General features: G+C 57.7%; 1 protein-coding gene across 1 annotated transcript in view; it reads left to right on the top strand.

The window, feature by feature from the left end:
• The window catches only part of PRKCB (protein kinase C beta), a gene marked incomplete at its 5' end in the record, with an annotated part of 308,734 nt that overhangs the window by 173,175 nt on the left and 120,371 nt on the right, over positions 1–15,188 (top strand). The window contains 2 exons of the mRNA XM_015563848.1: positions 9,767–9,878; positions 11,443–11,571. Coding sequence (XP_015419334.1) covers positions 9,767–9,878; positions 11,443–11,571 — 241 coding nt within the window. The remainder of the gene's footprint in view (positions 1–9,766; positions 9,879–11,442; positions 11,572–15,188) is intronic.

Raw genomic sequence — 15,188 nt, 5'->3', positions numbered from 1 at the left:
CTGAGTCAGCGAGTCTCAACCCTGGTTGAGTAGCAGGATTATCTGTGGAGTGTTATAACCAAGTGCTGGTGCCTGGGCCCAGTGTAGGCACGTGAAATAGAACCGGTGGCTGAGTCCAAGCCTCCCAGTGGGTTCAGGGCGTGAACAGGGTTCAGACCTGGTTGGCTCCTACACATCACAGGGGTGTGACATGGTGACAAAGAGCCCAAATTTAGGATCCAGATCACTAGCTGTGTGACCTTGGGCAACTTACATAACTTCTCTGTGCTCCAATTTTCTCCCCTGTGAAACTAGGGTGATAATAAACCTGTTTTGATAATGGTCAAATGAGTTAATTATGTGTACAGCTCTTAGTGCAGTGCCTGGCGGTGTTGGCTGCTGCTATAGTAGTAATCACCATATAGTAGTATCGTCCCTGAAGATGGGGTCGGTGATGGCTGCCGAGTCCCTCACAGCTACCCGTGACACGGGGCCCTGAGAGCTCTTCGGAAACTGTGGAGCAGTGTGGACCCAGTGAGATCTTGGTAGAGGGTGGCGGGTGGGTGTGCACAGGACTCGTCTCCCCAGCGGGCCTCGTCTCTGGGATCTTGCGTCTGGATGTCAGGATCGTTAGGAACGGAGCCTGCATGGGGCTGGTGGCACCGAGCCCCTGGCGCTGATGGTGGCCCCTGCTTTCTTCATGTCCTTCTACGTGAAGGCTCTCTCTGCTCCTCTGAAAGGCAGACTTGAGTGTGCGGGGGCCTCTATGCAGAGGGAGCTGGGCCCTGTGCTCTGTACCCTGAAAGCCAGCCCACAGCACCTGTGCCCTGGTCTTGCCTTTGGGCGACCCCCACTTAGCAGAGAGAGGGGTGCAGGCCATGTCTTGTCTCTCAGCCGGCTGCTGCGGGGAGCGGAGGCAGCCGGGGCAGGGATGTGTGCTTGCTTTGTGGGTGCCTGAGGGCTCATTTCTAACGGGAGCGTGTGATCTGTTGCAGTGTGACTGCTCCTTGAACCCGCAGCTGTGCACTCTGAGCTACAGATTCACACTGTGGCCTCCACAGGAAGAGGCGGGTCCCTCTGTGAACAGCCTGGACCACCCAGGTTGTCAGCATGAAAGCCCCCTTGGGAATGCCAGTGTCACCCCTTTGTGTTCTGAAGGGGGAACTGAGACCAGAGCGTGGAAGTGACTTGCCCAAGGCCACAGGTGGAGCTTTCACTCTCAGTTAGCATCAGGTGCTCATGCCCTGCCCTGTGCTAAGTAAGCACAGCGTAATCTCGATTGTGATAATCTTTCAAGTCTAGAACGAAGAAATGGTTCTTACATTCAGCAAACACCTGAATAGTATTTCACTAAGTGCCAGGCACTGTGCTGAGCCCTTTACAAATATTAACTCATTAAATTCTCATAATCCTATGAAGATTTAATGCCATTATTATTTTTACTTTAAAGCACAGAGAGGTTAGGTAAATTGCCCAAAGTCACACAGCTGGGAAATCCGTGAGCTGGGCTTCAGCCCCACGCAGCCTAGCCTTGCAATGCAGGCTGCTCTTCTGCAGTGTCCCGCCACATGGCAGCTCTTATCTCCATTTTAAAAGAGAGAAGATCGATGCTCTCATGGCGTGTAGGTAGCTTGCTCAAGGCCCATGACTGGGAAGCAAGAGCTGGGGTTGCATTTGACCATCCAGCTTTAAAGTCTTATTATGAGCTCTCTACTCAATTTCCGCTACCGGGAGCTGGGGTCGCATAGCTTCGGGGCCTGAGCTGGGGACAGGGAAGGGGGGCTGAGGCAGAGCTGGGAGCCAGGCAGGTGGGGAGGGTGGAGGAGGGACTGGGGGTGGTGTCAGCCAGGTCCTGGCTTGAAGCAGGACCCCATGCAGCTGAATGGCTCACAGAGCCCCAGCAGGTGGCTTGGGCCCCAGTTACGCCTCATCCTTCAGATCTTAGCTCAGACTTCACCTCTGCAGGGAGGGCTCCCAGACCTCTCTGTCTATCTGAACCCTTCGCTACAAACTCTCTCAGCCCCATGGGATCCTCCTTCCTAGCACTTGAAAGTATACATTTATTTGTGCTTTTTTACTGTCTTCTTCCTGGGAGCTCAGGAGGGCAGACCTGTGTGTGATTTTGCTCATCTGGCACCTGACCACACAAGGTGCTTGGTGAGTATTTGGTGAATAAATGACAAACACGTGAATGGCTCAGGCTTTAGTGGAGGAAATTGGTGCAGAAAAATGCAGAGTGAAGTTCAAGAAGTGGGAACACATTTGGGGTTTATTGGGAAAAGTTACAACCCAGTAGACATAGGGATGCCTGGTCAGCAGTACTTCTCTATGAATGACGGCGAGTGCCTGCTGTTTACTGAGTACCTGCTCTCTGTCAAGCAACTGTTTTAAAGGTTTTAGTAATGCAGTCACCATAACAACCCAGGAGTAAACATGATGTGATCGCTGGTCACAGAGAGGGAACTGAAGTGTGGAGAGCCCGGCACGCGGCCAGGGGTGCGGCTGTGAGTGGGGAGCTGGTGTTTGAATCCAGACCACCCGGCCGCGAGCCTCGCCCGCTGACCACCTCTGCACGGTGCGCTGGCTCCTGTGCCAGGGGCTCCCCTGGCCAGGCCAGGCCTCACCTGCTGGAAAGGATGTGGCTCCTCAGACCCTGGTGACCTTGGCATCGACGGGGCGGAGTCTGCAGGTTGAATGCTGGATGCCTTGGTGCCTCGTAGGGTCGGGCTGGCTTGCACACGAACGCAGCCTTCCAGGGGAAACTCCGAGTGCTGAGAGCATGAGGGCTCCCCTGCTCCCTGAGGCTGGGTCTGCACCGACACCAGGCTCAGCAATGGATGCAGCGACTGCTGCCTCGCTCTCCCTTGCTGCTGGGCGTTGGGATGGGGGAGTTACCAACTCAGATGCCTGCGGGGCCAGGCCATGCCCAGCAGGGCTGGTGGCCACGACTCTGCTCCACGCCAGGGCTGCCACACTGTCCATCTCTGCTTTCTGGGCTGCCAGCCCTGACTCTGTCCCACACCTCCCTCCACCCACCCACCAGCTCAGCTCCCGCACCCGGCACCCCGCACCTCCCTCCACCACCCACCAGCTCAGCTCCCGCACCCGGCACCCCGCACCTCCCTCCACCACCCACCAGCTCAGCTCCGCAGCCGGCACCCGGCACCCAGCACCCGGCACCCGGCACCGCACAGGCCCCTGTTGGGAATTCTGATGGGCCCAGCTTGGCCTTTATAAATTGCATGTCACTGACCAGACCTGGGCCCATCAGCATGAGGTTAGACACACTACTGCCCCCTGAGCTGGTGCTGTAGGTGGGCATTTTTCTAGAGGGGATAAGACGAAGGGTTGGCAAATGTTGGCATTTCCAATATATTCTGGAAGAATATGTGGGTGAGAATAACCATGGAAGTTTTGAAAGCAGACAGTAATGCTGGCAGGGGGTGGGAGGGTTTAAATACATGTTTCTAGATGATATTATAAACCTATGCCATGTTTAAAGAGGATGGCACTGCGGCAGGAATGGAGAGGCAATCAGTGGAGCATGAGAGACGATTTAAAAATGAACAAGGATTCCCGAGAAAGCAGCGGAGGACAAAAGAGGCCTTTCAGATCCGCAGGCAGAAGAACAGCCCAGGCATTTTTTGTTACAACCGACTACACACCAAGAAAAAATTACAGGCCTTTCCCCGGAGCGCCTGCTACCGTGGATGGCGAGGGAAATAATGACTTCAGAGCAGAAAGTGAAACGGTCGGAGAATGAAGTTACAGGGGCGTTACCGCAGTGGAGACAGACAGGAAGGAAAGGGGAAACCAGAGAGAATTTGTGACCAGCCATTTAGAAAGAAACCAGCCTGCATTTAAGCCCGGACACAGGCTGTGGACAGAGTTCCTGACACACGATAGTTATTAACGGTTTATCTCCACCAGTGACTCCTGGGCAGCTCCATGCAGTGACTCACCGAGTCTCCCATCATCTTAGGAACTGGGCATGGCTGTGACCACTTTCCGTTTCCACATGAAGAAACTGCCATTTACAAGGGCTGGATGACTGGCCCCCGATGGAGCAGCCCATGGCTGCCGGCCAGAGCTGCGTTACATGCGAGCATGGCCGTGGATTAACCCGGATGGGGACAGTGGCTCCAGAACCCATCTTACCCCAGGAAACCAGACAAAGTGCCACGGAAATGTACATATCAGACGCTTGTCCTTCAAACGGAATCGTTAGTTATTTGCCAGAGGAGTGGGGCTGGAAGAGGGCGTGGCGTCAAACGCAGGAGCAAACGATTACCAGGCACGTGCTCACGTGTACACACACACACACACACACACACACACACACGCACACACGCACACGCGCGTTCACACAGCCTTATCAGCTCTATTCCCTCTCCAGGGACAAATCGCAGTGTAATCACAGCTTCTAACATTACACACACTTCATGTTCACAAAACCTCAGCCCACATGCTTCCCTGTCTCTTGGGAATTTTGGGCGTTTTCTATGCACTTTGGGGCCCGGTGTAGTGGTACCTGCTGGGGGCGTTTTGTGGGTCCCAGAAAAACAGTCAAATGAGCTACTTAACATCTATACAAAGCTTGTCTTCCTCCCTGTCCACTCTGCCCCTTCGCCTCCCAGATGCGCATGGTCACTCGCCTCCGCTGCTCCCTGCCATGTCCCTCTGTGCGGGTCTGGGAGTATCGTGTCCCTCTGTACCGTGTCCCTCTGTACCATGTCCGTCTGTGCAGGGCTGGGAGTACCGTGTCCGTCCGTGTGGGGCTGTGAGTACCAGCCGTGCACTCTGCGACCCTCCTCACTTTCTCACGATAAATGGTAACATGTGACCCACACATTTCTGCACCTGGGTTTCCGTTTCCTTTCTCAGTTTCACTCACGAACACCCCATGGCGATTCCCCACCAGCGCGGCGCTTCCGTTCCTTGGGGTGCGCCTCGTCCCTCCGCGGGCGGCGCTGTGGGTTGTCAGCGACCCCCCCTCCACGGGCTGTGGGGACGTTTGCTCGGACACCCTCTCCTTCGAGGCACAGCCGTGCCCAGTCCCATTGCTCTGCGCTGGGTTGGCCTCCAGCACAAATGCCAGGCGGTGGGATGAGGGTGCAGACGGGGAGCCGCTTGTGCGATGCGACGGGCAGATGGATGTTCTCGTTTTAAGCGTTCGCTCCAAGACCTGTCTAGTCCATGCCCAGGTGTAGGCGGGAAAAACATAATTTTCACATTGGTCTCCTGAGTGTACAATCTTGCGGAGTTTTGTTTTAAAATAGTTTTATTTAAGTAAAAATGGCATGTGAGTTAAAACGAAGCGCTGCCTAAATCACTCTACAGGCGGCACATGGCCGTGCAACATCAGGGCGGCTCCTGCGCTCAGCATGGCCGTTTTCCCCACCACAGGATCTCCGAGGGGCACTGGTGTTTCTCTCCGTTTCACCGACAAGGAGCCGGGGGCCCAGAGAGGTGTCACCTGCCTGAGGTCACACGGCGACTCCAGAGCCTGTGCCGTAGCCCCCTCTGTTCCGAGGTGATTCCCGCTGGGTCTCCGCTCCGCCTGCCCGTGCGCCCTGCGAGTGGCCCTTCAGGGGCTTCTGCGCTGAGCAGCGGGGGTGGCACAGCCTGAACTCACAGCCGGACCTTCCTCCCCGACCTCTGCTTCCGTCAGCTTCCTTCTTCCCGCAGCTCGGCCTCCGCTCAGCCAGGTTGCAGCCGCCTGAGAGCAGGCCGCACGGCCATGCCGGCCGGAGAGGCTGTTCCAGGCTTTGGCTCAGCGGTTTGTTTCCGGTCTGTGCTTCTCCCTTCTTAGCTGCTGTCTGGGCTCAGGCCCTTGGTCCCGGGGTTGGGTGCTCACCATGGAGACTCTGGTTGTGGGGCGGGTGGAGGGCACCCCATGTGGCTGTCACTGGCCGGGGCTGCATTTGTCCTCATCAGTAACCCCCCCGTCAGGTAGGGCCCCCTGGGGGCAGCTGAGGAGCAGGGGGGCAGCCCGGTGTTCTGCCCGCTGTCCCCACCGCTGGAGCCTGATTTGTCCTCATCAGTAACCCCCCCGTCAGGTAGGGGCCCCCTGGGGGCGGCTGAGGAGCAGGGGGGCAGCCCGGCGTTCTGCCCGCTGTCCCCACCGCTGGAGCCTGACACACTGGGCTTCCACGCCTGTCTCTCCCGTTGTCTTGCTTGGAGACTTCGAGCAGTTTCCTTTCCTAAGCCTCGCTGGCCGTCTGGACGTCCAGAATAACACTGTCCCCCTCCCCCGCTCAGTGCCGGAGTGAGGATTGGATGACATGACCTGGAGCACCCGGTGCTATGTGTGGCAGGCGTCTGTGCTCAGTTCAGGGTGACAGCAAAAGTCACAGCAGGTGATTAGCATTTTGTTGTCATTTGTCAGTCTCTTGACTCCGGATCAGAAGCGGAAGGAAACGTGGAAATGCCAGCTCGCCTAGGACAGAGCGTGGCGGGCCTGAGCCACAGGAAATAGGGGACAGGAGTCACTTCGGGGTCTCAGGCACCTGATTCCGGGGCGGAGAGATGACCAAGGCCTGGACGCCAGGTGGTGATGCTGGGATAGGGATACGGTGGCCTCGACCCTGTCTTGGAGAGCATCTGGTCATGAGCCCAGTGAACTCGCCCAGGCCTTGAGGAAGTGTGCTCACATGTGGCTGGGTCCCCGCCAGAGTGCTGCAGGGAAAGGGGGTGGGTGTCTGCCAGAGGGGCCAGGCGGGGCAGGAGAGTGAGGCAGGCGTGGCTTGAGACAACAGGGAAACGGTGGGGCCTGGAGAGCTGGATTGCGTATCCCTTGCCCGAAGGGGACAACGGCTGCTCAGCCCGCAGCAATGTGTTAGTGTTGCCACTACTTGTGGTTTTTTTTAAAAGGAGTTTTTTAAAAGGAGCCAGAAATTTACATTTTGAGCTGACATTTCATGATTTTTAAATATTTTCAAATCAACGAAGTCAAATTTTTAAGAAGCACCATCTGGGCCAAAGGCAGCCTGTTTCCAAGCTCAGTTTGCAAGCATGGACGCCGGCGTGAGGCCCCTGAGCATGAGGGAGGCCCGGGCTGAGGAAGGGACGTGTTTTGTTTAAAGACAGAGCTGACCTTTAACCCATCCCACTAGCATAGGGTGCCAGCTGTGAAAATGCTGACATGCTTTGCACCAATTGGTAAGTAGCCACTGGACCCATGAGCCTCCCCTTCATATCTTCCCCCCACCCTCTCCCCTGCTGGCCCCTCACCACCTCACCTCGCTGTGACCGGCAGCGAAAGGGTGAGCTCCCAGCACAGCCGCCCTTGTTCCTCTGCCTGGTCAGTGGGCAGTGCCTGAGGCCTAGGCCTGTAGCTCCCAGCCCTCCGCCCTGCTGCAGGTGGCGGCTGCCCACCCGGGTCGCTGACGCACGAAGGAGGATGTGTAGAGGCCACGGGGGCGTCAGGTTGAATTGTAGGGCAGGTCCGCAGGGGACTGGCACCAGGCCCCATCCGAGGTCACGTGACCTTTGTCCTTGCTCCTCTCTCTTCCTTGGAGGCACCTCAGCCTGGGGCTGCCTGTCTCCTGGCCACCTGCATCCCAGCCACTAGCCATGGGAGCCATTGGAGCCAAATGTCACCTGTCTTCCAGTCGCCCGTGTCCAGGGAGTGGGGCCTCCAGGTGCAAATACGTCCATCTCGGCGGTGGCACCACAGGGACAGGCACGGGCGGGCTCCCTCAGGGCTGTCCTGAGGATCGCGGGTCCCAGGGACCGTGGGCTGTATTCCGAGCTCTCCAGGTGGGAGAGGCGAGGGGCATGCCCTGCTCGGTCTAGTATCTGAGGAACTGTGGGGTGGGGGGTGGGGGGTGGAGTGGGCACTTGCAAGCCTGAGTCCCCCCGAAAGCTAAGGCAGGGGACGAGGGAGGAGCCTCCAACAGCCTCCACTTGGACCGTAAACGAACTTCCCCGGCTGCTTGCTGATTGGCTCCTTCCTCCTGGCCGGCTCCCGTGTGTCTGCACAGCTCTCCCCGCGTCGTTGTGGTTTTCTTAAGCAGCGCGTGCATCTGCAGGGCTCTCAGTGGTCGGGGGTGGTCTCAGCCCACAGCTGCCACCGCAGCTCTCCGGCTCAGCCGTGGCAGCCACGCGGAGCCCTGGGCAGGGCCCTGCACCTCCGCTCTCTCCGGTTCCTCGCCTGTAAAGGGGGTGGGGTAGTAACTGGAACATACTTCATAGGGCTGTTAGACGATTAAGTACCTTCATGGCTGGTTGTCCCTGAAAATAGCTCCAGGCATGAGTCAAAGCTCAATAACTGTGAACTCTCGCTCTTTATATATTTATCGAGCTCCTCCTCTATGCCAAATACAACATATCTCCCGGGATATAGCGGAGAGCACATTCCCTCATGATGCGTGCAGGCTGTCAGCTAGGGAGCTTGTTAGCGGCTGTAACAAGTAGCCCTTAAATACAGTGACTGAAGATGGAAGGCAAGTTTTTTCTCAGGTGTCTGTCCCGAGGGACAAAGTCCAAGGCTAGTGAGGATGGTTTTATCCGTTCGACACCTGGCCCAAGTTTGAGTCTAGAGTGGTCACTTCCAGTTCTCACCGTCTTCCAGCTGGTGTGACGGGGAAAGGGGCCCCAAGGGCCGGGGTGTTTATACACCTCTCTTTTAAGGGAGCTGACCCCGCAGCGCGCATGTCCCATTGGCCAGAACTCAGTCACACCGGCCCACCAGCTGCAAGGCAGGCCGGGAAGTGCGGTCTCTCACGGGCGGCTGTGCTCTGCTGTAACTCCAGGATTCTGTTATTAAAGAGAAGAGTGGGTGTTGGTGGGAACCCGCAGTCTCCGCCACAGCCTGCAGACTCTTTATTGGGCCTTGAACTCTGTTCTGCAGGCGATGAGGTCCCAGCAGAGGTCCCAGACAGGGATTCCAACCTCCTTTTGGCCACGCCCACCTCAGCATGTCTAAAATCCTGACCCCTCCCCCCCCCATAGAATTCTTATTCTTCAAAAAGTGAGCTTCTATTCATGTGGAGGAAGTCTAAAAGTCATTAACTTGGTCTAAACAAGCTGCCAAAGAACATGGCACCCATGAAAGAGAAAAATAAAAGAACGGAAGGACAGTTGAAGTACTGAGGAAGAGTTCACTAAGAAATTGTTAAAAATATAATATGAAATGATATGAAAAAATCGCGAATAACATTTCAAGACATATAATAGAGAACTGAAATGCATAAATGTGTCAGTATATCTATAATAATAAAAGTGTAATATGCTAATTAAACTGGACAACCAAACAACCTTCCGGACGACCTCTGGATGAAGCCAGGGCCGTGAGGGCCGAGCCCCTTGCACGAATTTCATGCATCGGACCTCTAGTACATTATATACTGTATATGAGGCCCCTAGAACCATAAGAAATGCAGAAAATGCACTGTTAATAACTCATTCTCAAATTGCCCCCCTTAAAATCAAATTGCCCCTGTGGGGCGTGTGCCCCCGTTGGGAACCACTGCTCCAGAGGCCTGCTGAGAGCTGGAGGGAGAACGGGAGCGAGTGCACGGTCTACCTGCCGTGTGCACTGTGCCTGCTGCCCCGGCAGTCCTTGCTGCAGGCAGGGACAGCAGGCTGGGTTCTCCGACGGAGGCCCCGCAGGCAGGCACAGCAAGTGCTCCTTGGCCCCTTCGGCCACTGGCTACTGGGCACCACGTCGGGGCCAGGCTCCAGCGAAGGTCCTGACAGGCGTGAGGAGTGGGGCGGGCTCTCCAGGGACCCTGCAGAGGGACGCATGCGCTGACGCGGGCCTATCGTCTTCTCTTGGCCTCAGGACCCCCGGAGCAAGCACAAGTTCAAGATCCACACCTACTCCAGCCCCACCTTCTGTGACCACTGCGGGTCGCTGCTGTACGGACTCATCCACCAGGGGATGAAATGTGACAGTAAGTACCTGGCTCAGACGGGGCTCCACCTGCTGTCAGGGCTCCTGCTTATCTGCACCAATGGGAAGCCTTGGCCTCTTGCCCCCCACCCCCCTGCTGTGCTGGAGTGGGGGCTGCTGGGGTGTCAGCTTGGCCAAGTCCCCTCACGTACACCTTCCCTCACTTGTTACTGCCACCTGGTACTGAAGTTAGTGACTCTGGCTTCAGGGCCCGTGGGGTGTGTGGGGTGTGGGGTGTGTGGGGCATGTGGGGTGTGGGTGTGGTATGTGGGGTATGTGGGGTGTGGGGTGTGGTGTGTGGGGCGTGTGGGGTGTGGGGTGTGTGGGGCATGTGGGGCGTGTGGGGTGTATAGGGTGTGGGGTGTGTGGGGCATGTGGGGCGTGTGGGGTGTATAGGGTGTGGGGTGTGTGGGGCATGTGGGGCGTGTGGGGTGTATAGGGTGTGGGGTGTGTGGGGCATGTGGGGCGTGTGGGGTGTATAGGGTGTGGGGTGTGTGGGGCATGTGGGGCGTGTGGGGTGTATAGGGTGTGGGGTGTGTGGGGCATGTGGGGCGTGTGGGGTGTATAGGGTGTGGGGTGTGTGGGGCATGTGGGGCGTGTGGGGTGTATAGGGTGTGGGGTGTGTGGGGCATGTGGGGCGTGTGGGGTGTATAGGGTGTGGGGTGTGTGGGGCATGTGGGGCGTGTGGGGTGTATAGGGTGTGGGGTGTGTGGGGCATGTGGGGCGTGTGGGGTGTATAGGGTGTGGGGTGTGTGGGGCATGTGGGGCGTGTGGGGTGTATAGGGTGTGGGGTGTGTGGGGCATGTGGGGCGTGTGGGGTGTATAGGGTGTGGGGTGTGTGGGGCATGTGGGGCGTGTGGGGTGTATAGGGTGTGGGGTGTGTGGGGCATGTGGGGCGTGTGGGGTGTATAGGGTGTGGGGTGTGTGGGGCATGTGGGGCGTGTGGGGTGTATAGGGTGTGGGGTGTGTGGGGCATGTGGGGCGTGTGGGGTGTATAGGGTGTGGGGTGTGTGGGGCATGTGGGGCGTGTGGGGTGTATAGGGTGTGGGGTGTGTGGGGCATGTGGGGCGTGTGGGGTGTATAGGGTGTGGGGTGTGTGGGGCATGTGGGGCGTGTGGGGTGTATAGGGTGTGGGGTGTGTGGGGCATGTGGGGCGTGTGGGGTGTATAGGGTGTGGGGTGTGTGGGGCATGTGGGGCGTGTGGGGTGTATAGGGTGTGGGGTGTGTGGGGCATGTGGGGCGTGTGGGGTGTGTGGGGTGTGGGGTGTTGGTGTGTGGGGTGTATAGGGTGTGGGGTGTGTGGGGTGTAGGTGTGGGGTGTGTGGGATGTGGGGGTGTGGGGTGCACCCTTAGCCTTTGGGAGGCTGGACAAGCTCCACCTCCTCTGACCCCAGGGTGGGGGTCGGGGGTGGAGGAGCCTCCTGGTGGGACCCAGCTGGGCGGGCTTGCTGCGGCCAAGCTGAGGGGTCTCAGCCGCCTGGAAGGGAGAAGGGGAAGGAGGCCCAGTGCCTGGTGGGGACAGGCTGCCACCGCCCTGGCCAACCCGAGCCTCGCCCCGCCCCCAGCCTGCATGATGAACGTCCACAAGCGCTGCGTGATGAACGTCCCCAGCCTCTGCGGCACGGACCACACGGAGCGCCGCGGCCGCATCTACATCCAGGCGCACATCGAGGGGCCAGTCCTCACCGTGCTCGGTAGGTGGTCGGGTGGGGGGCTGTTTCCATCACCGATGGGCAGGGCCCCGTGACCGCCTCTGCTCCTGCCCCGCAGCCCTTCCCCGCAGCACCTGGGGCGGGAGCTCAGGATACACCCCCAGCTCCCACCCCCCCACTCTCTCAGCGTCTGTGGCGTGTGCACCTCTGGCTCCCTTAGTAGGACAGCAGGAAGCGGTGCTGGGCTCTTTCCGTGTTTCCCGTGGGAGGAAGCGGGTCCTGATGAGAAACCCCAGGAGAGCGTCACTCCTGGGGGCGGAGGTGCAGGGCCTTCCCGTGTGTTGGAAATATTTCTTTCTGGCACCTGACAGTGGCTTCGCTGGTCCCTGGTGCGCATCCTCCGTACCTTTGGTGCTTCTGAAATATTTCTAACAGGAAGGAGGGCCGCTCAGCCTGCTGGGGGCGTGCAGTGGGACTGGGGACGAGAGAGCGAGGTGTCCGTCACTTCCGCAGGAAGCTCAGGCGAGGTGGAGGCCCGCTGTACAGTACACACTGGTCAGCACGTGGCCACAAGCCGAGGCGAAACCAGCTCTGACCGGCCGAGCGTGGGATGTTATAGCTAACCAACATAATCAGGGTTTCATCACTTGGTAACTTAAGAAATTGATCACAAAAGGGGCTGATTTTGCAAAAATTGGTCTGTGAGGCCCCAGAATGATTCAGTAGCTCTGATGCGCTGGCCCTTGTAAAATACAATCCCTGTTTTAAGCTGGGGGTCGTGACACCCGGTGCGCACCCACTGAATTGCTTTATCCTTTAACAAGAAGGCACGTGGCGGACTTCATCCCACCGGGACACTTGGGGATTGTGGACAGGAGCCTGCAGTCACTTGTTCAAAAGTAGCTGGTTTCCCAGGACTAAGCCGGCGGGTGAGGGGGAAAAAGTGAGGCCCTGCTGCCCTCTACTGTCATATTCCAGGAACTACAAGGCTCAAGTATGTGAAGGGACCTTTCAGGGGCGCCACTCCCTTCAGGGTGGTCTGCATTGCTGGAGCTCATGAATGCAGGGCTCACACCCCATCATCGCGGTGGCCTAAGGCCCACCCGTTGTCCCCACTACAAAGAAGAAGTGATAGTTATGTGACGGGAAGGAAGGCAGCCGTCGTATTGCCATCTACCAGTGTATCAAATCCGCACATTGTGCACCTTAAACTTGCACAGTGCTGCGTGTCAGTTATGTCTCAATTAAAAGGGCTGTCCACGTTCTCTTCCATTGCTCACCACAGCCTCGTGAATACCTGTTATGCTCATTGTATGAAGCTCTGAGGCTCAGAGAAGTTATGCTTCTGAGACCTTACTCCATTAACAAGAGGAGTAAGAGTGATACAATAGCCAACCTTCGAGTTTTTAATGTGTCCGTCACTGTGCAAAGCTTCCACAGGCAATATTGTTGCTTTTTTCAGTAATTCTACTGAGCTAAGGAGCAAGGGTATTCTACCGACCGGGCAGCAGGCGGAGAGGTGCCCGCACATGGTCACGTGGGTCTGCTTGACCCTGAAGTGCACTGTGCTAGGTCACTGTGTATTCCAGCGCCCTGCACACCCACTGCTGTGGTTTAGTTGCCTCTTACGGGCATTCCTTGGGGAATCTTTGTTCCAACTAATGCAATACAGTGTTCCTTCAAAGTCAAGGCCAAAGTCTTCCCCTTCGTTCCATGTTTGCTCTGGCAATCCTAGTATATGCCTATGAATATTCATTTCCTACAGCCGCCCCAACAAAATGCCACAAACGGATGGCCTAATAGGACAGATACCTGTTCTCAAAGTGATCCGGAGGCTGGAAGTCTGAATCCAAGGTCAGCGGGGGAGGCTGGCTCCTTCGGAGGCGCTGAGGGAGTCCGGTCCCTGCCCTTCTCTGCATTCCGGTGGCTGCCACCAGCCTCTGGTGTTGCCCAGTCTCTGCCTGCATCACCTCCTGGCATTCCTTCCTGCATGTCTGTGTCAAATTTCCTCCTGTGAGGACACCAGTCACTGGATTAGGGACCCACCCTTCCTAGGATGCCCCCATCTTAACTTGGTTACCTCTGCCAAGGGCTTATTTCCAAATGAGGTAATATTTACAGGTGCTGCGGTTAGGACTTGAATATATCTTTAGGGGGAACACAAGTGAAACAGGGGAGAAGGGAGGAAAGTTGAGGTTCCTTTAAAGTGAGGGGTAGAGCCCTGGCCAGTGTGGCTCAGTTGGTTGGACGTCATCCCATGCACTCATAGTTCACTGGTTCAATTCCCTGTCAGGGCACATGCCCAGGTTGCAGGTTTGATCCCTGGTCGGGGTGTGTGGAACAGGCAACTGATCGATGTTTCTCTCTCACATCGATGCTTCTCTCTCTCCCTCTCCCTTCCTCTCTCTCTAAAATCAATTAAAAAACATGAATGTGAGATGCAGAGTATTTCCATGCTCAGAGTTCTGGTCACAGTAATTGATAGCCACCAGCATTTGGATCACAGTGGCTGTCGGAGTGCTTTGGTACTGGAGGGAGTGCTGTTGCCCTCACACAGAAGGGGAACTAAGACTCCGTGTGGCTGAGCAGCTTGCCCGGAGTCGCGTGCAGGCCCTGGCCCCAGCCCGGCCCCGGCCCCGGCAGCAGGTCCCGGTGGTGCCCGGCTGCTGCCCCTTCACCCCTCCGGGCACGGCCAGCCCTTGGCACGGGCTTGCTGATGGATTGGGATGGAAGAGCCTCGTGCTTTGACTGTCGTTCTCTAAAAATAGAGCCAAGATGAGTTTCTTGTTCAGGTGATTCATGGGGCTGCTCATGGGGCGAGGAGTGAGCATGGAGCAGGGAGAGGCTGGGTGGGAGTGTGGACGGGCGTTCACCGCACGGGGAAGTTGGGCCCAGCATCCCCACCGCCAGCCCCTCCTCGGGCAAGAGAGCTGCACTGTGAGGACCATCAGTCTCCCCAAATTCTGTCTCCCCAAACTCATGTGTTGGAGGCCCAACCCCCAGGAAAGTGCTATGTGGAGATGGGCTTTAGGATCCTAAGGGAAAGCTCCCCACGGGATGAGTGGCGTTATGAGCGGAGGAGGAAGAGCTCTCCCTGCCCTGGGAGGGCAGGACAAGGAGGCAGCCGCTGCCAGCAGGAAGCGGGTTCGCCCCAGGAGCCAATCAGCCAGCACCTTGAACCCAGACCCCCACCACCGCCGTGAGAACCAAGGTCTGCTGTTTGCACCCAGCCCTGGACAGTCTCCCTGCGGCTGCGGGGGCTGGGCTGGGAGGGTGGCTTCTGTATGGCTGCGGGATTATCCGGACATGGAGCAGCAGCGCGCCTCCCCAGCCAGCACAGGGAGCCGGGCGGGCCGGGGGCGCGGGCGTGCCCAGTGATCCCGGGCAGCCTGGTTTCATGGTGAGGGCCCCAGCTCCCTCTTCCTTGATCTCAGCCGGACAGACCAGAGAGCTGAAGGCTGCGCGGCCCGCGGAGGTGGCTCCGTGTGAGGACTCCCATTCCCCAGCCAGGACGCTTTGCCGTTTGCTCTGAACGCCACACGCACTGTGCACACCAGCCCATCAGAGGCCACACGCACTGCGCACACCGGCCCATCAGAGGCCACATGCACTGCGCACACTGGCCCATCAGTGGCCACATGCACTGCGCACACCGGCCC

Source organism: Myotis davidii, unplaced genomic scaffold (assembly GCF_000327345.1).
Source record: "Myotis davidii unplaced genomic scaffold, ASM32734v1 scaffold150, whole genome shotgun sequence".
NCBI classification, from domain to species: Eukaryota; Metazoa; Chordata; class Mammalia; order Chiroptera; family Vespertilionidae; genus Myotis; species Myotis davidii.
Note: the sequence above shows the minus strand (reverse complement) of the source record. Positions and strands in the feature narration are given on the sequence as shown.